The following is a 20,890-nucleotide window of genomic DNA, read 5'->3' as shown; positions in this document are numbered from 1 at the left end:
CTTGGTACACCGATTTCTGCATACTTGGCGTCTTTCCTCGTTCAGATTTCACCAGATTTTCTCTAGTTCCCTCCAGAACTGAGATTACAAGAGAACTCCGAATGAGTCAGAAAAAAGCGTGACTTGTTAGATACATGCGTTGAGTTGACATAGTCAGTGATGCCTTATAAATTCTACATAGATAACATAACTATTTACCTATTATCCAGAAGGATTATGTTAATAAACACTGAAATGTGAAAGAACGTGAATAAATGGGAAAAACATTGAAACCATCTTTTTATTTGTAGTACATGTACTGCACTGAAATTGATATGTTAAGAAAAGAAAACTTACAAATGGTTTCCAGAGTCTGAGGGTCAATTTTTATGTATTCGTACAGTAAATAAATCATGATTACAAAAAGAAAATACATTCCTGGAGCATCTACTGAACAGCAAAGGTTATGCTTTATATGAGTTACATTGCTGTCTTTTTCTGGACATATGGGAACCGCTCAGTATTCTACAATGTTGTTGTGAGGTAGTATCTCCCCAAATGCTACAAAATTAAATTAATCTTTAGGATCCACATATTATAATGGCCTGTCCAGTCATTTGTTTTAACTATAATTCGCAGCACACAATCAAATGTCACAAATACTAACAACAGGAAGTGCTACAATGTCAATGCATAATCTCAGCACAGGTGCATAGTTACACGTACAAATACACAGTCAATAAAAATAGGCAATTCTAGTGACCAAATAAAATATCTTGATTGATGTAACAAGTGCATAATAGTCTGTAAAATTAAATGTACTAATTAATAGTGCAAGAGCAACTGAAAAGTATAAATTCTTATCAGTTTAGGCTTTGGATGCAACTTAAGGCACTCTGCTTTATTTAAGCCTTTGACGTCTTGTTCTGTCCTTGCTTTTTGATAGATGATGCTATGCATATCTAAGAATCCTTTCTTGCTTGCTGAAAAAAAAGATAATACACACGGGTTAAAGTATTGATTCCAAAACCCCCAAATGAACATTTTGTAAGAAATACATCTTGGCAAATTCGTACTTGAGTCATGTTCGGTCACTTAGAAAAGAGCAACACTATTTAATGAAGCTGAAAGAAAACTATCAATATGATTTCTAGAAATGATCTTCATTTCTACAAATACGTTAGAATCTGACATCTTCAGCATTACATGGTGTTTCTAAGATGGAAGATGCACACAGTCTAGCATGCTTGAATTTCACTTGCTTGAGTAAAGAGAGGGCTCACACGCCCTGTCCCCCACCATTACTCTCTTTTATTTCTATGTGTATTTCTCCTCATGTTTTCTTATTCTATGTGTGCTGCACATAGAAAGAGGAAAACAACTCTTAGCATTGTTTTTGTGCAGGAAGGTCTTCCTTCCTGCACAAAAACGAACCTGCATGCAATGGAGGTACCCTTGCACCATGCTGCAAGGGTTCCTACGTTGGTGCTAGGCTGCCAAAACTGCGCCAGGGCAGGAAGAACGGACAGGAATGCCCTGTATTGCATAAATACAGTGCATTCCTGCCCTTTCACTTTGGCGTAGGGCTGTTCAGCAAGGTGCCTCGCTGCATTGCCCTAAGTCAAACTCCCTTAAATGAGGGCCAAAGTCTTTAGACAAACTGAAAGATGCTGCTGCCTATACTAGCAAGGAGGTATCATGATGGCTTTTAACGGTTAACAGTAGTAGGTGAGGAGTTAACATTAGACAGAATACTTATTGCTGGTTGGTGGAAGGGCATATGTGGACTTAGCAGCCAAGAAATGGGGTTATGCTTGAAATTGCTGGCTGCATCCAGTGAGGGTTGGTAGGATAGGACTATCTGTGAAGCAATGAATTGAGAGTGGTAATGTACATGGTCTGAGAAAATGCAAGTTCTTTTCCCGTATTTCATTAATATTTTATCTGGATAATGAAGCAGATAGGATAAAGTACAGCTGCTGAAGAGAGTAAGAGAACCCATGGCATTTCTAATAGGTAATGTTTCATGCAGAAGCCTCACCTTAAAAGTAGCCCTATATGCCAGGTTGGACCAAGAAAAATGTCCTCAAGCCATAGCTATCTAGATCACCGGGTGGTGCTACATGACTCCTTTTGCTGCTCAGCCTTTCCTGGGAGTGAGTACACCTGCCTATACATTGCAACCACTGGCTTATTGGCATCAGTTCCTGTTCCAAGCCTTACAAATGCAAGTCCGGAGCTCTACTCCAATGTTTTCTGAATTCTTCAAAGTATTACTGCTACTTCTTCGGTGGATTAGGTCAAATGTTACCTCCTACGGTCATGGGGTTAAGCCCCTATTAGCACTGTTGCAAGAAGATGGTCCAGTTCAGAACCCCACTACATCTGTTACCAGAACCATTGAGGGGGTCACCCCTCTATGCTGTATTCTTCTTCCTCTGCCTTGGAGCGGATCCCGGTTCTTCAAAAGATTAAACCAGCGTTTCACACACCATCTGCCAATTGAACTCAAGTTGAGGCCTATCAGCCAACAATAGAAATCTTCAGGGCTGCCTGTGCTCCCAGTGGCCTTGTCTGGATCCCAACAGTGAGCCAGACCCTTGGTGCTTGATGATTCCAGTGGCTTCCACCTTAACTCCATACCTCCAAATGCTTTGGCCCCAATTCTGAGGAAACCAGTTCTGGCTTATGCTACTCTCAGAGCAGCGTTCAGTGCTGTCTCAGGTCTCAAAGTTGGATGAAATCCTTCGGGTGGTCTCAGAAGGTTAAAGCTTATTTCGATGACTGCCTACTGCTGATCTTTCAAGAGCCCAAATGCATGATAGAATTTTACTGCTCAGATTCAGAGGCGCAGGACATGCCAAATCTGGATTTTTTTTAGTGCACAGAGGAGGAGAATTTGAAGGCTGATTAATTGTGCACTCCTTAACCTACAGATGCTGGGTTCTACTTAGATCTTAAAAATGCCACAAGCCTAGAGAAGTCCCATGAAGGGGATATTCCTTATCCTTTGGGTACTCCTTCTGAGGAAGTCTTTATATTCACAGCTGTTGTGTGTAAGGCAGCAGAGGCACTGCTGTTGCTCAGTCTACATTCGGAGCTAAAATCCCAAATCCTTAGAGATACTCTGCAACCTTCTTTGATGGCTCCATAGCCTCTTCTACTTAAAAAAAAAGCTATTCCACAACTGCTGCAGGCTACCTTGGAGAAGACCACAAGCAGATTGATTGTTGCCAAAGGCCCAAGCCATCTAATCCAAATTTCTTGTCAGTCCATCCTTCTCCAGAGAGTTTGGTGGTTCAAGTATACTTGGCAAAATGAAACCCTAATGCTTTTCCTAGGGCACCATCAGACCGTGCGTCCAAATGACAAGGCTTAATTGGGCAAAAAGTGTTTGCTTTTAGCACCATGGCTCTACTTGCTATTGCCAACAGCCTCCTAGGATGTTGGAAAATGGCATAGCTGGTTGTGAGGAGCCTCCCAGAACATATGAAAAGCCCATTCTCTGAGCTAGAAAATAACAGCCTACATGCATCAAACCAAATTCTGAATTGCAGTCTGGATTTGGCTCACAAGTTGGCCCTCTTTATTGCTATGGCTATTACTCTACGCTGGAATGATTAGATGTTTTCTACTGGATATTCTGGGATTGTTCACACTACCCACATGGATATGGTTTATGATGAGGTGGAAAATTCTTTTAAGCGTTTTAAAAACAGATGCTAATTTGCTGTGTGAGCCCTCCAAACAGTTCCATCAGTCACAATGGTGCCTTTGTAGATTTTTCAGGGGTCCAGCAGTATGAAACCATCCAGCCAGTTCAGACCCTGCAACACTTATGTTCACTTCACCTGAGAGGTGATGTGAGGGAGGCCAGATATAACAGCTGCAGTCCCTCCACCCTGTTCTTTTACTAATTCTGCTATGTAAAGCCATTTGGATTTACCATGCCTCCTCTATCAACTTCGAGTCGAGGGGTAGGTCTCATTCTCTATTCATCTGGGAATCCATCACAAGGGAATGCAGGGTGCTCCATGTACTAACCAAGGTTTATATACTCCCTTTCCTATCCAATCCAATCACCCAGATCATCCACCGCCATGAGCACCCCAGCAACACCTCAATCTTGGATGCAGGAGATCTTGCCTTGCTGTAAAATGTCCATAGAAGTGGAGCGTATGCAGGCGAGGGGTACATGATTCAGACCTTGTAGTAGTAAATAATCTTTATTTAGATTATACACAGTAATCATAAAAGATAAAAATCATGTGTTAAAATAAAAAGAAGAAGAAACACAATGATACTTATAAAAAAGCACAAAAGACATTTAAAACCTTTTTTTGGCACATACCAATTCGATTCATCCAATTTAAAATATACATAGACTCATAAAATCCTATTAAAATCAAGACCCCGGCCTAGCATGCGCATTATTACTAAGTACACAGTATTTTATTCGAAAATAGGGCACCTTTTAAATAGCCATGACTGCCGTCATCACCATCTGGTCCTGTAAAAGTTGTAAAAATCAAAAAGCAGGGCGATGTTGGATGAAGCACCTCACTTTTTTTTGTTTTAACTCTTTTGATTAAGGAACAGAAGGAGCTGCAGCATAGTAAACAGCTAGGCGCCTACAACCAAATGATGGGCCGGCTACATGAATTTGTAAACATTCAATATATGTGATAAAGGCAATATTTGACATCACACTTATGTTGGGTTACACAGCAAGTCGCCTATAACCCAAACTGGGCCGGCCGCGTGCAGAGACTACTGTATTAAAGAAACACTGAAAAGCAAATCAACTCCAATAGAAATAGGGAAACAAAGAGAAAGGGAACTAGGAAAGGAGAGGGGGGGGGAGAGAAAGTCCCCAAAGAGTCAAGTGAGGGAGAAAAGATAGAATAAGGTGAGAGCAAAGGAGAGAAGGAGGGAGAGAGGGCTGGGGGGGATGGGCGGGAGACCGGTTGGCATCACCAATGCTATTGACTGCAAAAGCACGAACGCTATAATGTTGAGGGTCACCAGCCAGCGCTGAGAGCATGAAGATCAGAGACAGCGGCAGTCACAGCAAGGCATGGGTTAAGGGCCTGCATTTGTGGGGGAGATTGCATCGTCAAAGAGGCAGAGGGCCCTCAACCTCCGGGGTTTGAGTCTAGCATATTCCAGTCGTCCTAAGTGATTCACCAGCGGACTCCACAATTTGGCAAACTTGGCATCTTGATTTTGTAGTCGCGCTGTAAGGAGCTCCATCGCCACCGTGTTCCACAGGCTCCGCCACTTTTTTCCAGTAAAGAGCAATAGTTTGCTTGGCAGCCCCCAGCATATGAAGGCTGAGGTGCCGGTCACGTCGGGTCGTGGCTTGCATGTTCACCGTCCGGAGGCCCAGGACTGTTGTAAGTGGGTCTTCTGGAAGTGGGTAGCCTAATACCTGTGATATGACTGAGAACTTCCTTCCAGAAGACGGTCAAGAGCGGACAGGTCCACCAAACATGAAGAAAGTCCCCTGTGGCCCCAGTGCAGCAGCGAAGAGGGGATAGGGGACACCCTTGCCTGGTTCCCCAGTAGATGGAAATGGGCTGTGTGAGCTGACCATTGACTCGGACCCTAGCAAGCGGGGAGATGTATGGAGCCATGATTCTGGCGATCATTTGTGGACCCAGTCCTATTTTCTGCAAACCAGCTCGAAGTGACCAGTCAACTCGGTCAAATGCTTTCTCAGCATCGAGCGATAGTAAACAGGCTGGTATGTTCCAATGGTGGGCCTTCCCTACTAGATGCGCGATATGGCGAACATTATCCGCCCCTTGGCGTTGGTGGATAAAGCCCACCTGATCTGGTTCTATGAGGCCTGGAAGGTGAATGCAGAGGCGTTTAGCTAGAATTTTAGTGTACAGCTTAAGATCTGTACTTAAAAGCGCAATGGGGCGGAATGAAGAGCAGAGCTCAGGATCTTTCCCGGGCTTGGGAATTAGGGCAAGTTCTGCCATTGTCATATCTGTGGAAGGACCCAACTGATCCGAGAAAGAGTTGAAAAGGCGGAGAATGTAAGACTGTAATTGCGGTAGAAAGGCACGGTAAAACGAGACCGGGAGGCTGTCTGGGCACGGAGTTTTGCCCAGAGGAAGATCTTTTAAAGCTCCAGTAAGTTCCTCCAGGGCGATAGGTTCCTCCATTAATTGTGAATGGTACACGCTAATCGGGGCCCATTCACTGGCTGGCCTCCAGGGAGGCCAGGATCTGGTCCGGGTCAGACGACTCCCTGACATACAGGGACGAATAGTAGTTCCTGAACGCCTGAAGTTTAGCCGCCTCAGTGGTGGCCCAGGTGCCATCGTCCAGATTAATTTTGGCAATGTGGGCCTTAGCTGCTTGCGTTCGAAGACGGCACGCCAGCACTGTGCCCACCTTGTCTCCCCCCACATCAAACCGCTGCTTCAAACTTAAGAGAGCGTACTCGGCCTTGTTAGTTCTGTGTGCCCGGAGCTGGCCGCGGAGCATGGCTAAGCGCCTCTTGTGCATCGCCAAGGGACGTTCTTGGTCCAGTCTCTCCAGCTTCTTAATGTGGTGGGAGAGTTTGTCCTCGAACAGGCGCGTCTCCCTTGCCCGAGCTATAGAGGTAAGAGTGCCACGAATCGTGGCCTTGAACGCGTCCAAGACCACTGGGAGAGGGGTCTCTGAGAGGTCGTTAATCTCAAAATAAGATCTGATGGCGTCCCGAATTTCGCGTCTACGGGGTCTCTGAGAACATGAGGGGGAAACCGCCAACGTGAAGGGCGTTTGGGAAGGGAGAAGCTATCATGGATAAGAAGTTCCACATGCGCGTGATCAGAAATTGAGATATCAGACAGACGCTGATAGCGTGTCCTTAACTAGGGAGTGTGAGACAAAAAAGGTGATCAATACACGAGTAGGAGCGGTGGACATGAGAATAGTAAGAGTAATCGCGTGTGTCCGGCGAGTGATATCGCCAGATATCTACCAGGCCTAGTGCAGTTAGTTGTTTCTTTAAGGCAGCTGACATGGCCCCCGCCCCATGAAAAGCGCCCTCACTACGGTCCAGCTTCGCTTCCCATACTAGGTTAAAGTCACCCCCTAAGATAAGATTGGGGTCGTCATGTGTTATGTGTTCTCGCAACAGCCCCCGCAGAAATGGGTCTTGGTCCTGGTTTGGTGCATAAGTGTTGCATAACGTAAGGACACGGTGTCCGATCTTGACCGTCGCTTTGAGGAATCTACCATCTTTACTACAAATTGTTGTGGAGTCTCCCTGGTGGATACCAGCCCAACAGAGGATTACCACTCCTGCCGTCTTGGTTGAGGCCGAGGCCCAGAATTGAAGAGGGTATGGGGGGTGGGTCATACGGGAGGCGTCTTCGCGCAAAAGGTGAGTTTCTTGCAGGAAGATAATGTCTGGGTTTTGCAATAGGAGATAGTGCCAAATTTGGCGGCGCTTATTGGGGGCGTTAAGCCCCTTTACATTAAGGGAGAGAAGCTTCGAGCAAGGTACTGAGGTTATGATGTCAGCATGTCAGGGGTGAACGCTAGCACAAGCTGTGGGGTGAGGGTTGGATACCAGGCGATCTGGCTTCCCCCCGGTGGTGCGGTGGAGAATATCAAAGCGTGAGCAATCGCCGCAAAGCGTTGGAAGAGTGCAGAATGCCCCGCCCATCGGGAGTCCCAAGAGGCATTGGGTCTGCCCCCCTGCCTAGGGAAGGGATAAGATAGGAAAGAGGGTAAGAGGAGAAAAGAAAGGTGTAAAAAAGCAGAAACGTAACCACGGCCAACATGGCTAACTAAGTCTATTCCAGACCGGGGAGTGGCCAGGCACATGGCACGGGCCATCCCGGAGATGTCACTCTCCAAGGAATAGAAGTGGTGGTAGGTCATACTGAGACTTCATCACCATCGGGAGCAGAACCCGGCTTTGCCGTCGGGGCGTGGCGCCGGCACAGAAAAGGTCACATCCAGAGGGCATCTCCGGGGGAGAAGACGCTAATCCTAATTCTGCAGAAAACTAATTCGAAGAAATAGAAGCAGACCATCTGTATCACTGAGAGTGCATTGTATAATCATTTAGGAGGCGACTGAGAGCTTGTAGGCGAATATCCATCCTCTAAGGAGCGAATGTGCTGTATGATGTCTTGTTTCTCTTGCGATGATGTGTAGACGCCGCGTTGCGGGGGGCGCCTGGAGCGAGACACTGTAGACCACAGGGGATTTATCGGTTCACGGGCTTTGGGGGCCGAGCGCGAGGGGCTCGACGGTGGAGAGTCTGGGATCTGGAGCAGTTGAGCAGCTTCGCGAAAGGACCGCAGTACCCGGCGCTGGGCTTCCCACTGAAAAATAAGTGCAAACGGGTGGCCCCATTGGTAGCGGATACCCAGTTCTGGTAACTTATCCGTTATAGGCCGGAAGGCTCTGCGGCGAAGGAGCGTCGCGGGCGCAAGATCCTGAAACAGCTGGATGGGAGTGCCCTTAAAGGAGAGATTTGGCTTATTACGGGCTGCTTTGAGGATAGCTTCCTTTTCCGTTTAAAAGTGGACCCGTGTCACAATGTCTGGTATGAGGCCGGATTTTCCAGAAGGGCCCGACACTCGGTGCGCTCGGTCTAGTGCTGGCGGCGAAGCATCCTCGTCCCCCCTAATATCCTGGAGCAGTTCGGCCACAAAGGTCATGATGTCTGCACCTTCTGCACCAATAGGGATCCCTCGCAAGCGCAGGTTGTTGCGACGTCCCTTATTTTCCCAAGTCCTCCTGTTTGACCTGCAGCTCAATATGTTGCTCCTCTAAGATGGCCAGGCGCTGCCAGAGATTTTCTTGATCCTCCGAACGGGCGTCAAGTGTCTTTTTAAGATCATCCACTCACCCCCCCAAGTTCCACGACGTCCCTCCGGAGCTCCTTGACACAGGACTGGACCTCTGTTCTAAGGGATCCGATTTCAGATTTGAGTTTGTGCATAAAAGTGGCCATAAAAGATTGTGTACCAGGGTCGGAGGTTGACCCAGCCACCATTGCCATATCTGCTGCTGTCGTGGTACCCGGCTTATTCCACAGAGCCATAACCGGGTTATCTTTTGGAGCTGCAGAGGGTTCTTTCCCGGTCCGTGAGGGGGTCATGGCCCCAGGCTAACGGGCCTGTTCCACAGCTGCCACACTGACAAGAGCACTGCAAAGTCCAGCTGAAGTGAGTAGATCCCGCTTCCCAGACAGGGTGCCACCGGGGCGTAATCCAACTCAGGTTATGTGGCGTAGTAACAACCCCCAAATCTCCCCAAAGGTGCGCCTGGGCTGGTAGGAAGACGTGGCTTAATGGCCAGTTGGGGCACCAAGAGAACCCAATGTCACCAACATCCTGTAACATCCTCAGAATAAAGCCCTACTCCAGGAGGAGAGCGGCACTGGTAGGTGACAGGAACTGCTTCAAAGGAACTGTCAGGCGACCATATGCATCACACTAGCTCCAAAACCTATCCAGCGGTTACACTCCAATGAAGCAGGCACATCCCAGTCTCAGTACCCTCGCAATTTGGGTCGCCACCCCGGCCCCTGCAGTCTTCTGGCAGGGGCCGCTGAATACGGGTCAGGAGTGCCCCCACCCACCCACCCCCCAGGCGCCTCAAGCAGAAAAAAGCACAAAATGGCAGCCACTACCTTCCCCGCCTCCGCAGCTTGAGGTCCATTGTTTCCTCGCCGATCAGAGCAGCGCAGTTGGGGCACAGATGGCAAGTTTCACACCCGAGCTGAGGTGCGTGCCAGGGAAGTTGGAGGTCCAGTCACACCCACCGCAATGCCCCCTGGGGATCAAAGGCTCCGAGAAGTCAGATTCATGTGTGTGCCTGAGCTCCACAGCAGAATGACACCTGGCAGCGAAGAACCTCTACCCAATCGTCTAGCTGCTGCGGGACCTCAGATAGGGGGACACGGGAGCTATGGGGCACCACCACTCAGAGCCAGGCTGCAGTCCGCCAGAGTCCAAGTCCCCGACAGCAGCGGCGGGAAAAAGCACCCCCTGGCACGGCGCTTCCCCCAGTAGCAGCGTTTACGCACCCCCAGCCCGATACCTTCAGGGGTCAAACTGTGGGTCGGGTAGTTCAGGACGCCGCTCCAGCACTGAAAGGCCACAGTCAGGGCTCGCTGAACAAGGCCAAAGTTCGCCCTGGGCACCTCCGACAAAAGAAGGCAAGATGGCGGCCGCGGTCCTCCCCGCCTCTGCGGCCTGTGGCTTCACCGACACCCAGCTAGTCTCAATAGGGCAGTAGGGGCACCACACCACACCTCTAGCAGCGAGGAACTTCCACCCGAGTGCCCAGCTGCCGCAGGACATCAGGTAGGAGGACCCGGGATCCATGGGGCGCCACCACTCAGGACCAGGCCGCAGTCCGCCAGAGTAGGAGCCCCAAACAGCAGCGGCGGGAAAAAGCGCCGCCTGGCACGGCGCTCCCCCAGCAGCAGCGTCTGTGCACCCCCAGTCCGGTACCTTCAGGAGTCAAACTGTGGCTCGGGTGGTGCAGGGCGCCGCCCCAGCGTTGAAGGGCCGCAGTCTGGGTCCGCTAAACAAGGCCAAATTTCACCCTGAGCACCCCGGGCAGAAGACGGCAAGATGGCGGTCGTGGTCTTCCCCGCCTCCGCAGCCCGGGGCTCCACCGACACTCAGGTGGTCTCGGTAGGGCAGTAGGGGCACCGCACCACTTCGCAGCTCCCCAGTGCCCCACGTAGCTTTCTCCGCTGCCCCCGGACCAGGAAAGCGGGACTCCGCACCGGAGCACGCCGGCTCCGGGCACACAAAATGGCGGACGTGCCCTCTTGGATCAGGGCCCCGTCTCCGTCGCAGCAGTCGCCTCTGTCCCTTGTTCTCCAGAGGACCTCCTAGTAGCTGCCCAGGTAATTCTGCTCTCAGGGCATCTCCAAACAAAGTGTCCCCAGGGCCGCTGTGCCGGTAATAATTGCTGGTGAAACCGGCAGTAGCCTGAAGCTCCGATGGTGTGTCTCACTCCATCCGCAGCGAGACCACGCCCCCGAAGCACCTCAATTTTAAAAGTGGTAATAAATATCTTCTACGGAGAAACTCATAGTATTCACAAAATAGGACCAGATGTATTGGGGTCTAGGGAGGAACGGTCGTCGCAAAGGCAAATTAAAAGTGTGAGGATCAAACTGGCCCGGCGGTAAGCACATCATTGCACGGATAGTACCCAAGCGAAATTTGGTAAGTAAGGATCTATCCGTGGGGTCCTTAACTGTCATGAGATAATTTTCAGGGCCACTAACAGTTTTCAACAACAGGAAAGATCTAGTAGAGTTTTTCATCAGCACCCCAGCTTCCCTTTCCTCATTGGCTTTATTATGAAATGTTTCCATTGAAGCTCTGCGATCACCCTTTTTGATGAGATGTGGCTTACCGAAGATGTCCATGCGATCGAGGGAGTGGCGACCGATTTTATATAATTAATCCACGGTATCTTTAGCCAGTAGGTGCAATCTATGCAGTCCTCAATCACACTCATGTTGAGCCACAGGCTCTCATTTGCCCAAACAGAGATCCATAATAACAGTGGAGCCAGTTTAACCTGGTCCTCCACGTAGTTTAGGCCCAATTCCTCATGAGTGACAAATGAGGAGCTCTTTGGGCCCACCCCCAGGAGCTTCCTACAAAATCAGTCCTCTTCCAGCTGGATTCCTTTAAACTTATGGTACCCCCAAATTGCAGCTCCATAAGTCAGGACTGGGAGACCTTTTGAAAATTTGTACAGGCTTGATGCCTACTGACATTGAAAATCTAAATAAGGCACAGCAGGCTTGGGTGAATTTAGAACAGCGGCTAGATATACATGGGAGCCAGTTGTTCTGATAGTCAAAAGAGATAGGGGAATGTGGAAACCCTAGTAATGTGTTGCCCTTTATTTTTATTTTACGGAGTTTTATATAGCGCAAACTTGAACTTGACATAGCACCGGTTGTGTTACATGAGGACACATTCATTTTTGTTAGGCACGGGGAGATTAAGTGATTTGCCCATAATCACAGGATGTTCAGCACCATTGTCGAGTCTCGAACCCAGTTTTTCAGATTCGAGATCGACTGCCCTAGCCATTAGGCCAACTCCTCTCCCCTTTGATGACGATGGGCCTGGTCTTAGCTGTCCTCCTCCCACAAACCATATAGTGCGTCTTAGAAATGTTAGTGTCTAGCTCCAGGTCGTCCATGAACTTCACAAACAGATCCACCAGGAGTTTTAACCCGTTAGCCATTCGGGCAATCAGTACTGCATCATCGGCGTATAATGAGGTCGGGACCCTACTTGTCTTTACCCTTGGCAGATCTACTCCATTTGTGCTCAGACATGCATCTAGGCTGTTAATATATGATAAGAACAGTAGTGGGACCAGCACGCATCTCTGCCTGACCCCTCATGGTAGGCCTAATGGTTCAGTTGTTTCCCCCTCAATGTCGTATCTAACACGAGCATTTACGTCCGTGTGCAGGGTTCTGATAAAATTAACCAGGTCAACAGGCAGCCCCAGCGCCCCAAGGATGTACCAGAGCTTGGACCTAGTCACCTGATCGAAGGCGCTAAGATCCATAAATGCAAGGAAAAGAGATCCCTGCTTTGCTACAACATACTTCCCTATAATAAGGTTGAGGTTCATGCATTGTTCTATAGTGCCCATCCCTTTCCTTAATCCATCTTGGACAGGGCAAATTATGTCTTTAGCCCGAGCCTAAACTTCCACACGCTAGAGAACAATACGCCCTACCGCCTTTACCACTGAGCATAATAGGGAAATTGGTCTGTAGTAGGTGGGGTCCGACCGATACCCCTTCTTAAATACAGGGACTATAGTAGCTGTTTTCCAAGTAGGCGGAAGACCAAGTTGTGTTGCAGCGTTGAGAACATTAACCAACACTGATACCCTTAGATGAGGTTTATTCTTGTAAAGGTGCATGGGGATTCCGTCTGGCCCAGGTGCTTTATTGGACGGACTGCCCATCATAGTCTTGTAAACCTAGTCAAACTCAAACCTGATCTCCAAAGGGTATAAATTATCCACATTGCACTGATTAAAAAGAAGGTCTTTATCCAACGCATAGACCTTTTGATAGTGTGTAACCCAGGTGGCAGGAGGGATGGAGGAACCTATATCATCTTGCACAGCCACATTGAGCTGCCTACCATTAACCACTGCCCAAAAACCCATAGAGTCTCTAGAGGCACAGGTTGAACCTAACTGATCCCATGCAGATTCTCTAAGCTCCACCTTCCTCTTTGCTAGGGGGGATTTGTATGCCCTCCTAGCCTCTTTAATATTGTCTTGGTTGTGAGGTAAGGTTTTTAGCACTTCTCGCATATAGTTGCCTGCCGACCGGCATGACTTGTTGAACCAGCCCGGATTGGTGCCCGTTGGTTTACTCGCCATGTCCCTTATGGTGTTGGCAATAGAATCGTTTAACTGGTCAAAGGCTTCAACCGTTAAGGGGGGAGATATATCCAGGGTTAACAAAGGCTCCATGATAATAGCGATATTCTGTGGTTCTGTGAAACCACTTGCTTGTTCACTTTTGCCATTGAGAGCTTACACCACTTAACCCTCGGACCCCTGCCCTTTGTGGTTAAACAAGTCAGGCCAGGGTCAGGAGTTACACCCGGACCTACATCAATTCTTAGCCCAATCTCTATGGGATTATGGTTGCTAAAAGTGGTTTCATGGACCACTACTGGGCTGACCAAACTATTGAGGGATCTTGAGATAAAGATATAGTCTATAATGGTCCCTTTTCCCCAACCCACAAAGGTACGCAGTTCCCTGGAGAGACTGGAGCCCCCGGGCATTACATTTCTCAGTTCAGCCTGGGCTTGGGCTTCCAAGAGCTTGGGGCCCCTCTGGTCTGACTCAGAGTCGCATGTCTTATGGTCTTCTAGGGCAAAGGGATTACCCTAATTTTTTTTTATTTTTTAAAAACGTAGTTTATTGATTTTTTGCACAACCACTTATAAATCCTTACAAAATTGGTTTCACTATACACCTTGTAACCTAATCACAAGCCCCCCTCCAATCATACAATACCTATCGCAGGGCCATGGAAATCCTTCCAGATCTAAGCATCCCACAAACCAATAATCTGCATAACAAAAACCTCTACCCTTAAACACTATGAAAATTATAGAGTCCCTCTCCCTCCCTCAATCCCCACCAACCATGCAGGCGTTCGTCTCTGCCCTCAGGTGTCGACCAGTGCAAGGAATACCGATGTGTTGAGTTATGTGATGTGCCCAGCCTGCTCCGGGGTCATCCCCTCATCCCCGGCTCGGTCTTCGCCTTCAGCACCTGGCTCATAGTCTCGCAGTGCCTGTACTAACGCCTCCCACGCAGCTGCCGCCTCTAGCGCCTTATCATCGTTGCGCCTACGCGCCCATTGATACCGCAGCGCGCCCATTGATACCGCAGCGCACCCTCGCTGGTGGCCCATTTGAGAAATTCCCCTTTCCATCGTGTACTAGTGGGACCCACGGTTGCCTTCCACCGCTTCGTGATTTCTCGTTTTGCTAATATCAGTCCCATGTCTACGAATTTGCTCGTGATTTTAGTTTTGGACGTGTGTGGGAACCAGTGCAGTATACTAACGGCCATATCGAACTCCAGCCGCCTCTCTGTCACCTCATTCAGGGTATCTCCCACCTCTTTCCAGTAGAGACCCACTGCTGGACAAGACCACAGCATATGGTCCAATTCCACCCCAGTTCTCAGACATCTGGGACATGCCGTCTCCTCAACTTTAAAATATTTCTGGATTTTCCCAGGCGTCAAGTATGCTCTGTGGAGTATATAGAAGTGCACTAGTTGAAACCTTGCGTTTCTCGTGCTCTTCCAAGCCCGTCTCACTATCTGCGCCCAGGCTGTCTCAGGGATAGCTCTACCTAGATCATTCTGCCACTTCCCCTTCAGTTCGGTTAGGTTTTCCAGGAGCATTCTAGAATACAGGCACGTAATCGCCTTGACAGTTCCTGCCGCCATCATAGTGTACTGGCAAGCCATCGACGTCTGAGGCTCCATCAGCCCCTCCTTCCAATGCTCCTGCATCGCTCTGCTAAGCGCTGCGTGCAGCAGGAAACCTCCCCTTGGCAAATCAAACCTCTCTTGGAGAGTCTGGTAGGTCAGCAGAATCCCATTTTTGTATAGGTCCCCCACCACCTGCAGTCCCGCTTCTTCCCAAAGCTGTAATTGCGACCAGTCGCCGCCGTGTGGAAATGCAGTCAGCATCCCCAGCGGTATCTCCGGCGCATACGGATGTAACACTCCCGCTCGTCGCTGGGATCGATTCCAGCAGAGTCTGAAAGTTATCTCCTCTGTGAGGAGGTCCCTGGTCTCCAGTCTCTGCTGCAGGGCGATATAGGAAAGGACATGGCGTGGCGTTCCCCCACTCCTCCCGGCCTCCGGGCCTCGGAACACTCGTGCCACATTTTGGGTGACGATCTGCAACTGAGCCGCTAAGTAATATAATTCAAAGTCTGGGACCGCCAGTCCTCCTTCACACTTGGGCCTTATAAGCGTTGCCTGCACTACTCTACGCCTGCCCGTACCCCACAAAAAAGACACCACTATCGATTTCAGCAACCGGAACGTGGAGTTGGGTATCCACACCGGAAGTGTCCTAAAATTGTATAATAAACGAGGGAGTGCCACCATTTTCAAAAGGGAGATGCGGCCTGTCACCGACAAGGGGAGGGTGGCCCAAAAGGCCATATTCCCCTTCAGGGCTCTTACACAGCGGCCCACATTCCCCTCCAGAACATCTGCCATCGTGTGATAGATATGTACACCTAGGTAGTTCAGACAAGTAGGCTCCCAGCGGACCGCTCGAGTCATGTCCGGTCTAGTCTCCCCCTGTCTCACCGGGAACAGGCACGTCTTAGCCCAATTAACTCTTAGACCCGAGATGTCCCCAAAACCCGATAGTAAGTTCTCCGCTCCCGCCATCGCCCTGTCGGCGTCTTCGAGGAACAGCAAAAGGTCCAGACCCCCGTAATAGCGGCCCGTACGAATCTTAGCCGCGAGGGGCTCCACCGCCAAGGCGAACAGTAACGGGGAGAGTGGGCAACCCTGCCTCGTCCCGCGCTCAACTAGATACCTCGGTGAGACCAATGAGCCCGTTCGCACTCTAGCCACTGCTGAAGTATATAATACTTTCGTCCATTGGAGGTAACCCTCTCCTAGTCCCAACCGTCGCAATACTTTATACAAATATCCCCATTCCAAGCTATCAAAAGCTTTCTCGATATCTACCGAGAGTACCATAGGCTGCGGGGCTTCTGGATGATCATCGTCGCACCAATCTCCTGATGTTCGCAGTCGTGTTGCGCTGTGGTATGAACCCAGTTTGGTCCTTATGAACCAGGGTGGGCATATATTGCAGCAATCGGGCCGCCAGTATGCTACTTAATATTTTATAATCAGTGGTCAACATTGACAGTGGTCGATAAGAGGCCACGTTCTCACTTTCCCTACCCGGCTTCAATAACGGGATCACCAGCGCTTCACGCATCGATTGGAGTAGCTGTCCTAGTTCTCTAGCTTCTCTATAAACCTCTTGGAGCCTCGGTAGCAGCAAGTCAATGTATTTCCCATAGAATTCTATGGGCAATCCGTCCAGCTCCGGTGTTTTGTTGCGGGCCATGCGCTTGATGGCCGCTCGAATTTCACCCGGTTCCACGTCTTTACCCAAGTCGGACGCCTGTTACCGGTCCAGTCCAGGCAACGTCACTTCATCCAAGAAAGTGTCAATGGCAGGGTCCCCATCCTCTAATCTACTTTTATAGAGCGTCTCATAATAGCGCTTAAAGCACTGCATGATTTCGGTTTGGGTGTATACCATCCCTCCCTCCTCCTTCTCTAAAGCCAGGACAGGGGTACTCCTCCTTGTGGGGTTGGCTAACCAAGCCAATAACGTCCCCGCTTTATCTCCCTCATCATGGGCCCTCATCAGATATCGTCTATGGTCAAAACTGCGCAAACGTTCCACTTCAACCGCCACCGCTTCTTTAGCTGCAGTAATCCTTTCCTGTAACTCAGGATGGCCGGGCCTCTCCTTTTCCGCCTCCCGCAGGTTGGAGTCCGCTTTGGTCAGATCGTCCAGAAGCGTTTTCCGTATTCCCACATGTTTCGCTATGCAGAGCCCTCGGATGACAACTTTAAAGGCATCCCACTCTGTCGCCCGTGTCGCAGCCGTGCCCGCGTTTTCCGCAAAATACTGTGTTATGCCCTCTTCCAAAGCTGCATGGAACAGTGGGTCATCCAACGCTTCAGGTCTCAGTTTCCAAGTAGGAACACACGAGACCCCAGCCATCCAATCCATACTGATTAGGAGGGGATTATGATCAGAGATTGTTTTGGTCAGATATTCAGTGCGCACTATAGCTGGCATTACCGTCGGGGAGCATAGTATCGCATCCAATCGTACATGTAGGTTATGCATGCCAGAAAAATAGGAGTAGTCTCTGTCTCCCGGGTGCTGCGCACGCCAAGCGTCTATCAGTCCCCAGCGCGCCTGCCAATCGAGTCTACCTTTGGTCAAGCGATCAAAGGGATTACCCTCATAGTGATAGTGACCCAACTTAGCTTTAAAGTCCCCACCTAGAATTCTCCTAAAGGACTTAAGATAAGTGAAAAGTCTGCGCTCAAGGCAGGAGACAGCTTCAAAGAGCGCCTCAATCTGGCACCCAGGATCCCCAACAGAATTATAAAAAGTCATAAGAAAAAAATTAAACTCTTGAGAACTAAAAACCCAAAGGATCTGAATGCCACAATGCTTGACTGGGATAGAAAATACTCAAAGGTTGGCAGCAAATCTTACTACGGTGATTAGGCCCCCACAAGGCTGTTTGCCAGGGGAAGAGATTGCTGCTACACAGCAGCTTTCATAACCCTGTCGTCCAATCGGATCAAGTGCCCAGGTCGCCTGTAACAAAATATTATCAAACTCAGAAGTAAAGTTAAGCCAATTAGGGTCTGCTAACTTATCTCTGATTCCTACTATGTTCCAACTTCAATTTTTTTTTTTGTAAACAAATTTTATTGGTCAAATACGCAATTAGCGGAGCTCTGCGATCCAGAGGCTTCCCTAGCATCAATGAACAATATCTTGGCTTTGACATTTTCGGCATGAAATACCAAAAGAGGATTACATAAGGGACATGCATAAAAAAAAAATGCGATCCCTCTAAACAACCCAACATAGCACACACCCCCAACCCCCCTCGCACTGCCAATCCAGCAATAACAGCAATTACATTCAGAGCTACAACCAACTTAAAATTTTTAATGGACGTCCCAAAACACTAGGGGATGTTGGCTCTGCAGCTAATACATTTGGGAGACCGTTTACTGGACTTAGTAAATTGGTACCAGAGGTACATAAAGATCGATCCTGAAGTCAATCATTTTGGTCCAGGGTACTTAGGGGGTCAAATCTGTTACTCACAGAAACAGCTATTTGTGGGGGAATAGTTGGCAGCCTAGAAGGACGACAAGTCTTTCTGACCATGGTGTACTGCAAGGATCGATAGAAGAAGCGAAGCGGGAGAATGTTAATGGAGGCTTCCCTACTGGTCGATGCAGCAGAACTGTAGAGTAATCTTTTGGCCAGGTCGGGTGACTTACAATTAATTACGATGCAATCCCCGTCTAGGTTCTTAAGGCATAGGCCCAACCCACCCAACCCTCCTGACAAACAAAATATCATTTTAGTCCTTTTAGTTAAAGTCAACATTTTTCGCCAGCCAATAGCAGACCTTGTTTATCAAGAATTAGGATTTAAGCTCAGAACCCCTGCCAGGTTGGCTGTATAGGGACAACAATCCGGTGGCAAGTTTAAGCAGGGGAGCTGTACACCTAATGTATTAAGTCTACGCCCCAAGTCCCCAGGAGCCCATTGTTACACACAAATTCTCTTGTGGCCTTCCTCTGCTCCAGTATTTCTTGCAGTTTGTGTAACTGGAGGAGCCGGATTCTGGAGGAGCAGCTGAGGTGGGTTGGAAGTAGGAATTACTGCCTCATCTGTGACTTGACCCCTAGCCAAAGAGGCTTGCAAGGTGTCCACCCCATGTGTAGTGAGCGATTCAACCCCCAAAAACCTCCCTCCCAAGGAGCAGATTGAATTCATGGCGTCCTTAAGTGGATCAAATCCAGCAACCAATTTTGTGGGGGTTGTCTCCAATGCAGATATTCTTTCAATTAGAGGGGCAATGCTAAGCTGGATTGTGTCTTTGAGCTTGCTAAACAGATCAGCCCAATCCGTGACAGGGAGGCTAATTGAGGCTGAACAATTAGTGCCAGGCTCAATAATAGGCTGATGAGTGGATACGTTTGTGGATCCTCTTGTGCCCCTTGCTTTAAGTGGTTGTTTGGTTTGCCTCTTCCTTTTAGGTTGGGGAGAACAGAGACACCATGACGGTGTGTGCAGGAGGTTGCGCCACAGGAGATGAGGGAGAAAGGCTTTTATTGCGCTGGGGAACCAAATTATCTTCGAATGCAGGCTGCAGGGCCTGTCTAACCAGTCCCCCGTGAGATGGACCTGACCCCCCCCACCCCCGTCCAGCGATAGTCTGTGTTCCACCGAGTCCATTTCTGTGGTGATGACCCCCACTGCTCTGGCCAAAAAGGAGTCCAGAGTAGTACTGTACGTAAATGTAATACTTGGCTCTTTGGGGCCCGGGGCTTTACGCTTTCCTATTATGAGCCTGGGCCTGTGGCTGTTATTTGGCTAAAGGAACAGAGACCAGGGTATAAATCTCAGCTAGGCTTGGCTTGCCCGGGGGACATAGTACTCAATTAAAAACGACGAAAGCGATAGGTAAGAGACTCACCCCTGAGCCGGAGACTGAGCCTGAGCTTCGGCCTTCCGAGTTCCATGGGCAATGACGGATGCGACTGCACCGAAGGCTCCACTTTCCAGTAAGTCTAGGGGAAAGGCCTCCCAAAAATCCTGCTGTTAGAGGGGGGGCCCAGCCCAGCCTCTTCCGGACTCCGACAGGTGTTGACAAGCCCGCCCGTGGCCTGGGCACACCCGCACGCGTCCCACGCTGAAAAATCCCCCCTGTGGGTTAAGAGCACCTCTGTGGTAAACAGCCATTAGTGCGCGGCTGTTTCTACGCATGCCATTACTTCGCAAGCGTTACTACGCATGCGATGTAGCAACGCACTGCCTTTAGTACGCGTGCTGTTACATCACATGCGTACTAACGCCGCATGCGTAGGGGGCAGGCGCCGCTCTTGGAGCTCGTCACGGCGGCCATTTGCACAAACAGGTTTATATCCAGAGTGGCAACGACGGAGGAAGCCGGAAGGGAGAGAAGAAGGGAACCACGCATGGAAAGAGGTAAGTGGGGATGTGTACGGTCGTACTTGTGTTAGTGTTGTGTAGAGTTGTGTGTTGTGTACTTGTGTTAGTGTAGGGATAGAGGCAGGGTCGTGCTGGGGTAGTGTTTTAGGGTTAAGGGTAGTGTTGGGGGTTGTGTGGGGTAGTGTTTGGGAGTAGTGAGAGGACTGGGGCTAGGGGCAGGGTCGTGCTGGGGGTAGAGTATTAGGTTTTAGGGTAGTGTTTTAGTGTTAGTGTAGTATAGTTTACTGTTTAAGTGTTTTGTGTAGTGTCGGGGGTTGTGATGGGTAGTGAAGGAGTGTAAGTAGCGGAGTAGGGGAAAGTGTATGTTAGTAAAGGGTGTAGTGATTTAGGGTTTAGGGTAGTGTAGTGGTGTTTCAATAGTGTAGGGTAGTGTAGTTTATTATTGTTTTAGTTTACTTCCCCACCCAAAACCCCTTATTTGCTTGCATCCCGCTCCAGGGGAATGGTACATTTTTGAAAAAAAATTAATAATCAAGAAAAATATTTATCGTTTTGGAGTAATGGGAACATAAT

The 20,890-nt window shown here is 49.1% G+C and overlaps 1 protein-coding gene across 3 annotated transcripts in view; it reads right to left on the bottom strand.

Moving 5' to 3' along the window:
* Nucleotides 1-262: 262 nt before the first annotated feature.
* Nucleotides 263-20,890, bottom strand: part of LCORL (ligand dependent nuclear receptor corepressor like) — a 605,370-nt gene continuing 584,742 nt past the window's right edge. For all 3 annotated transcript variants that reach the window (XM_085642364.1, XM_085642362.1, XM_085642363.1), the window contains one exon: nt 263-962. In XM_085642364.1, the coding sequence (XP_085498490.1) occupies nt 942-962 (21 nt within the window). In that variant the 3' untranslated portion in view covers nt 263-941. The remainder of the gene's footprint in view (nt 963-20,890) is intronic.

Source organism: Triturus cristatus, chromosome 2_2, assembly GCF_964204655.1.
Source record: "Triturus cristatus chromosome 2_2, aTriCri1.1, whole genome shotgun sequence".
NCBI classification, from domain to species: domain Eukaryota; kingdom Metazoa; phylum Chordata; class Amphibia; order Caudata; family Salamandridae; genus Triturus; species Triturus cristatus.
Note: the sequence above shows the minus strand (reverse complement) of the source record. Positions and strands in the feature narration are given on the sequence as shown.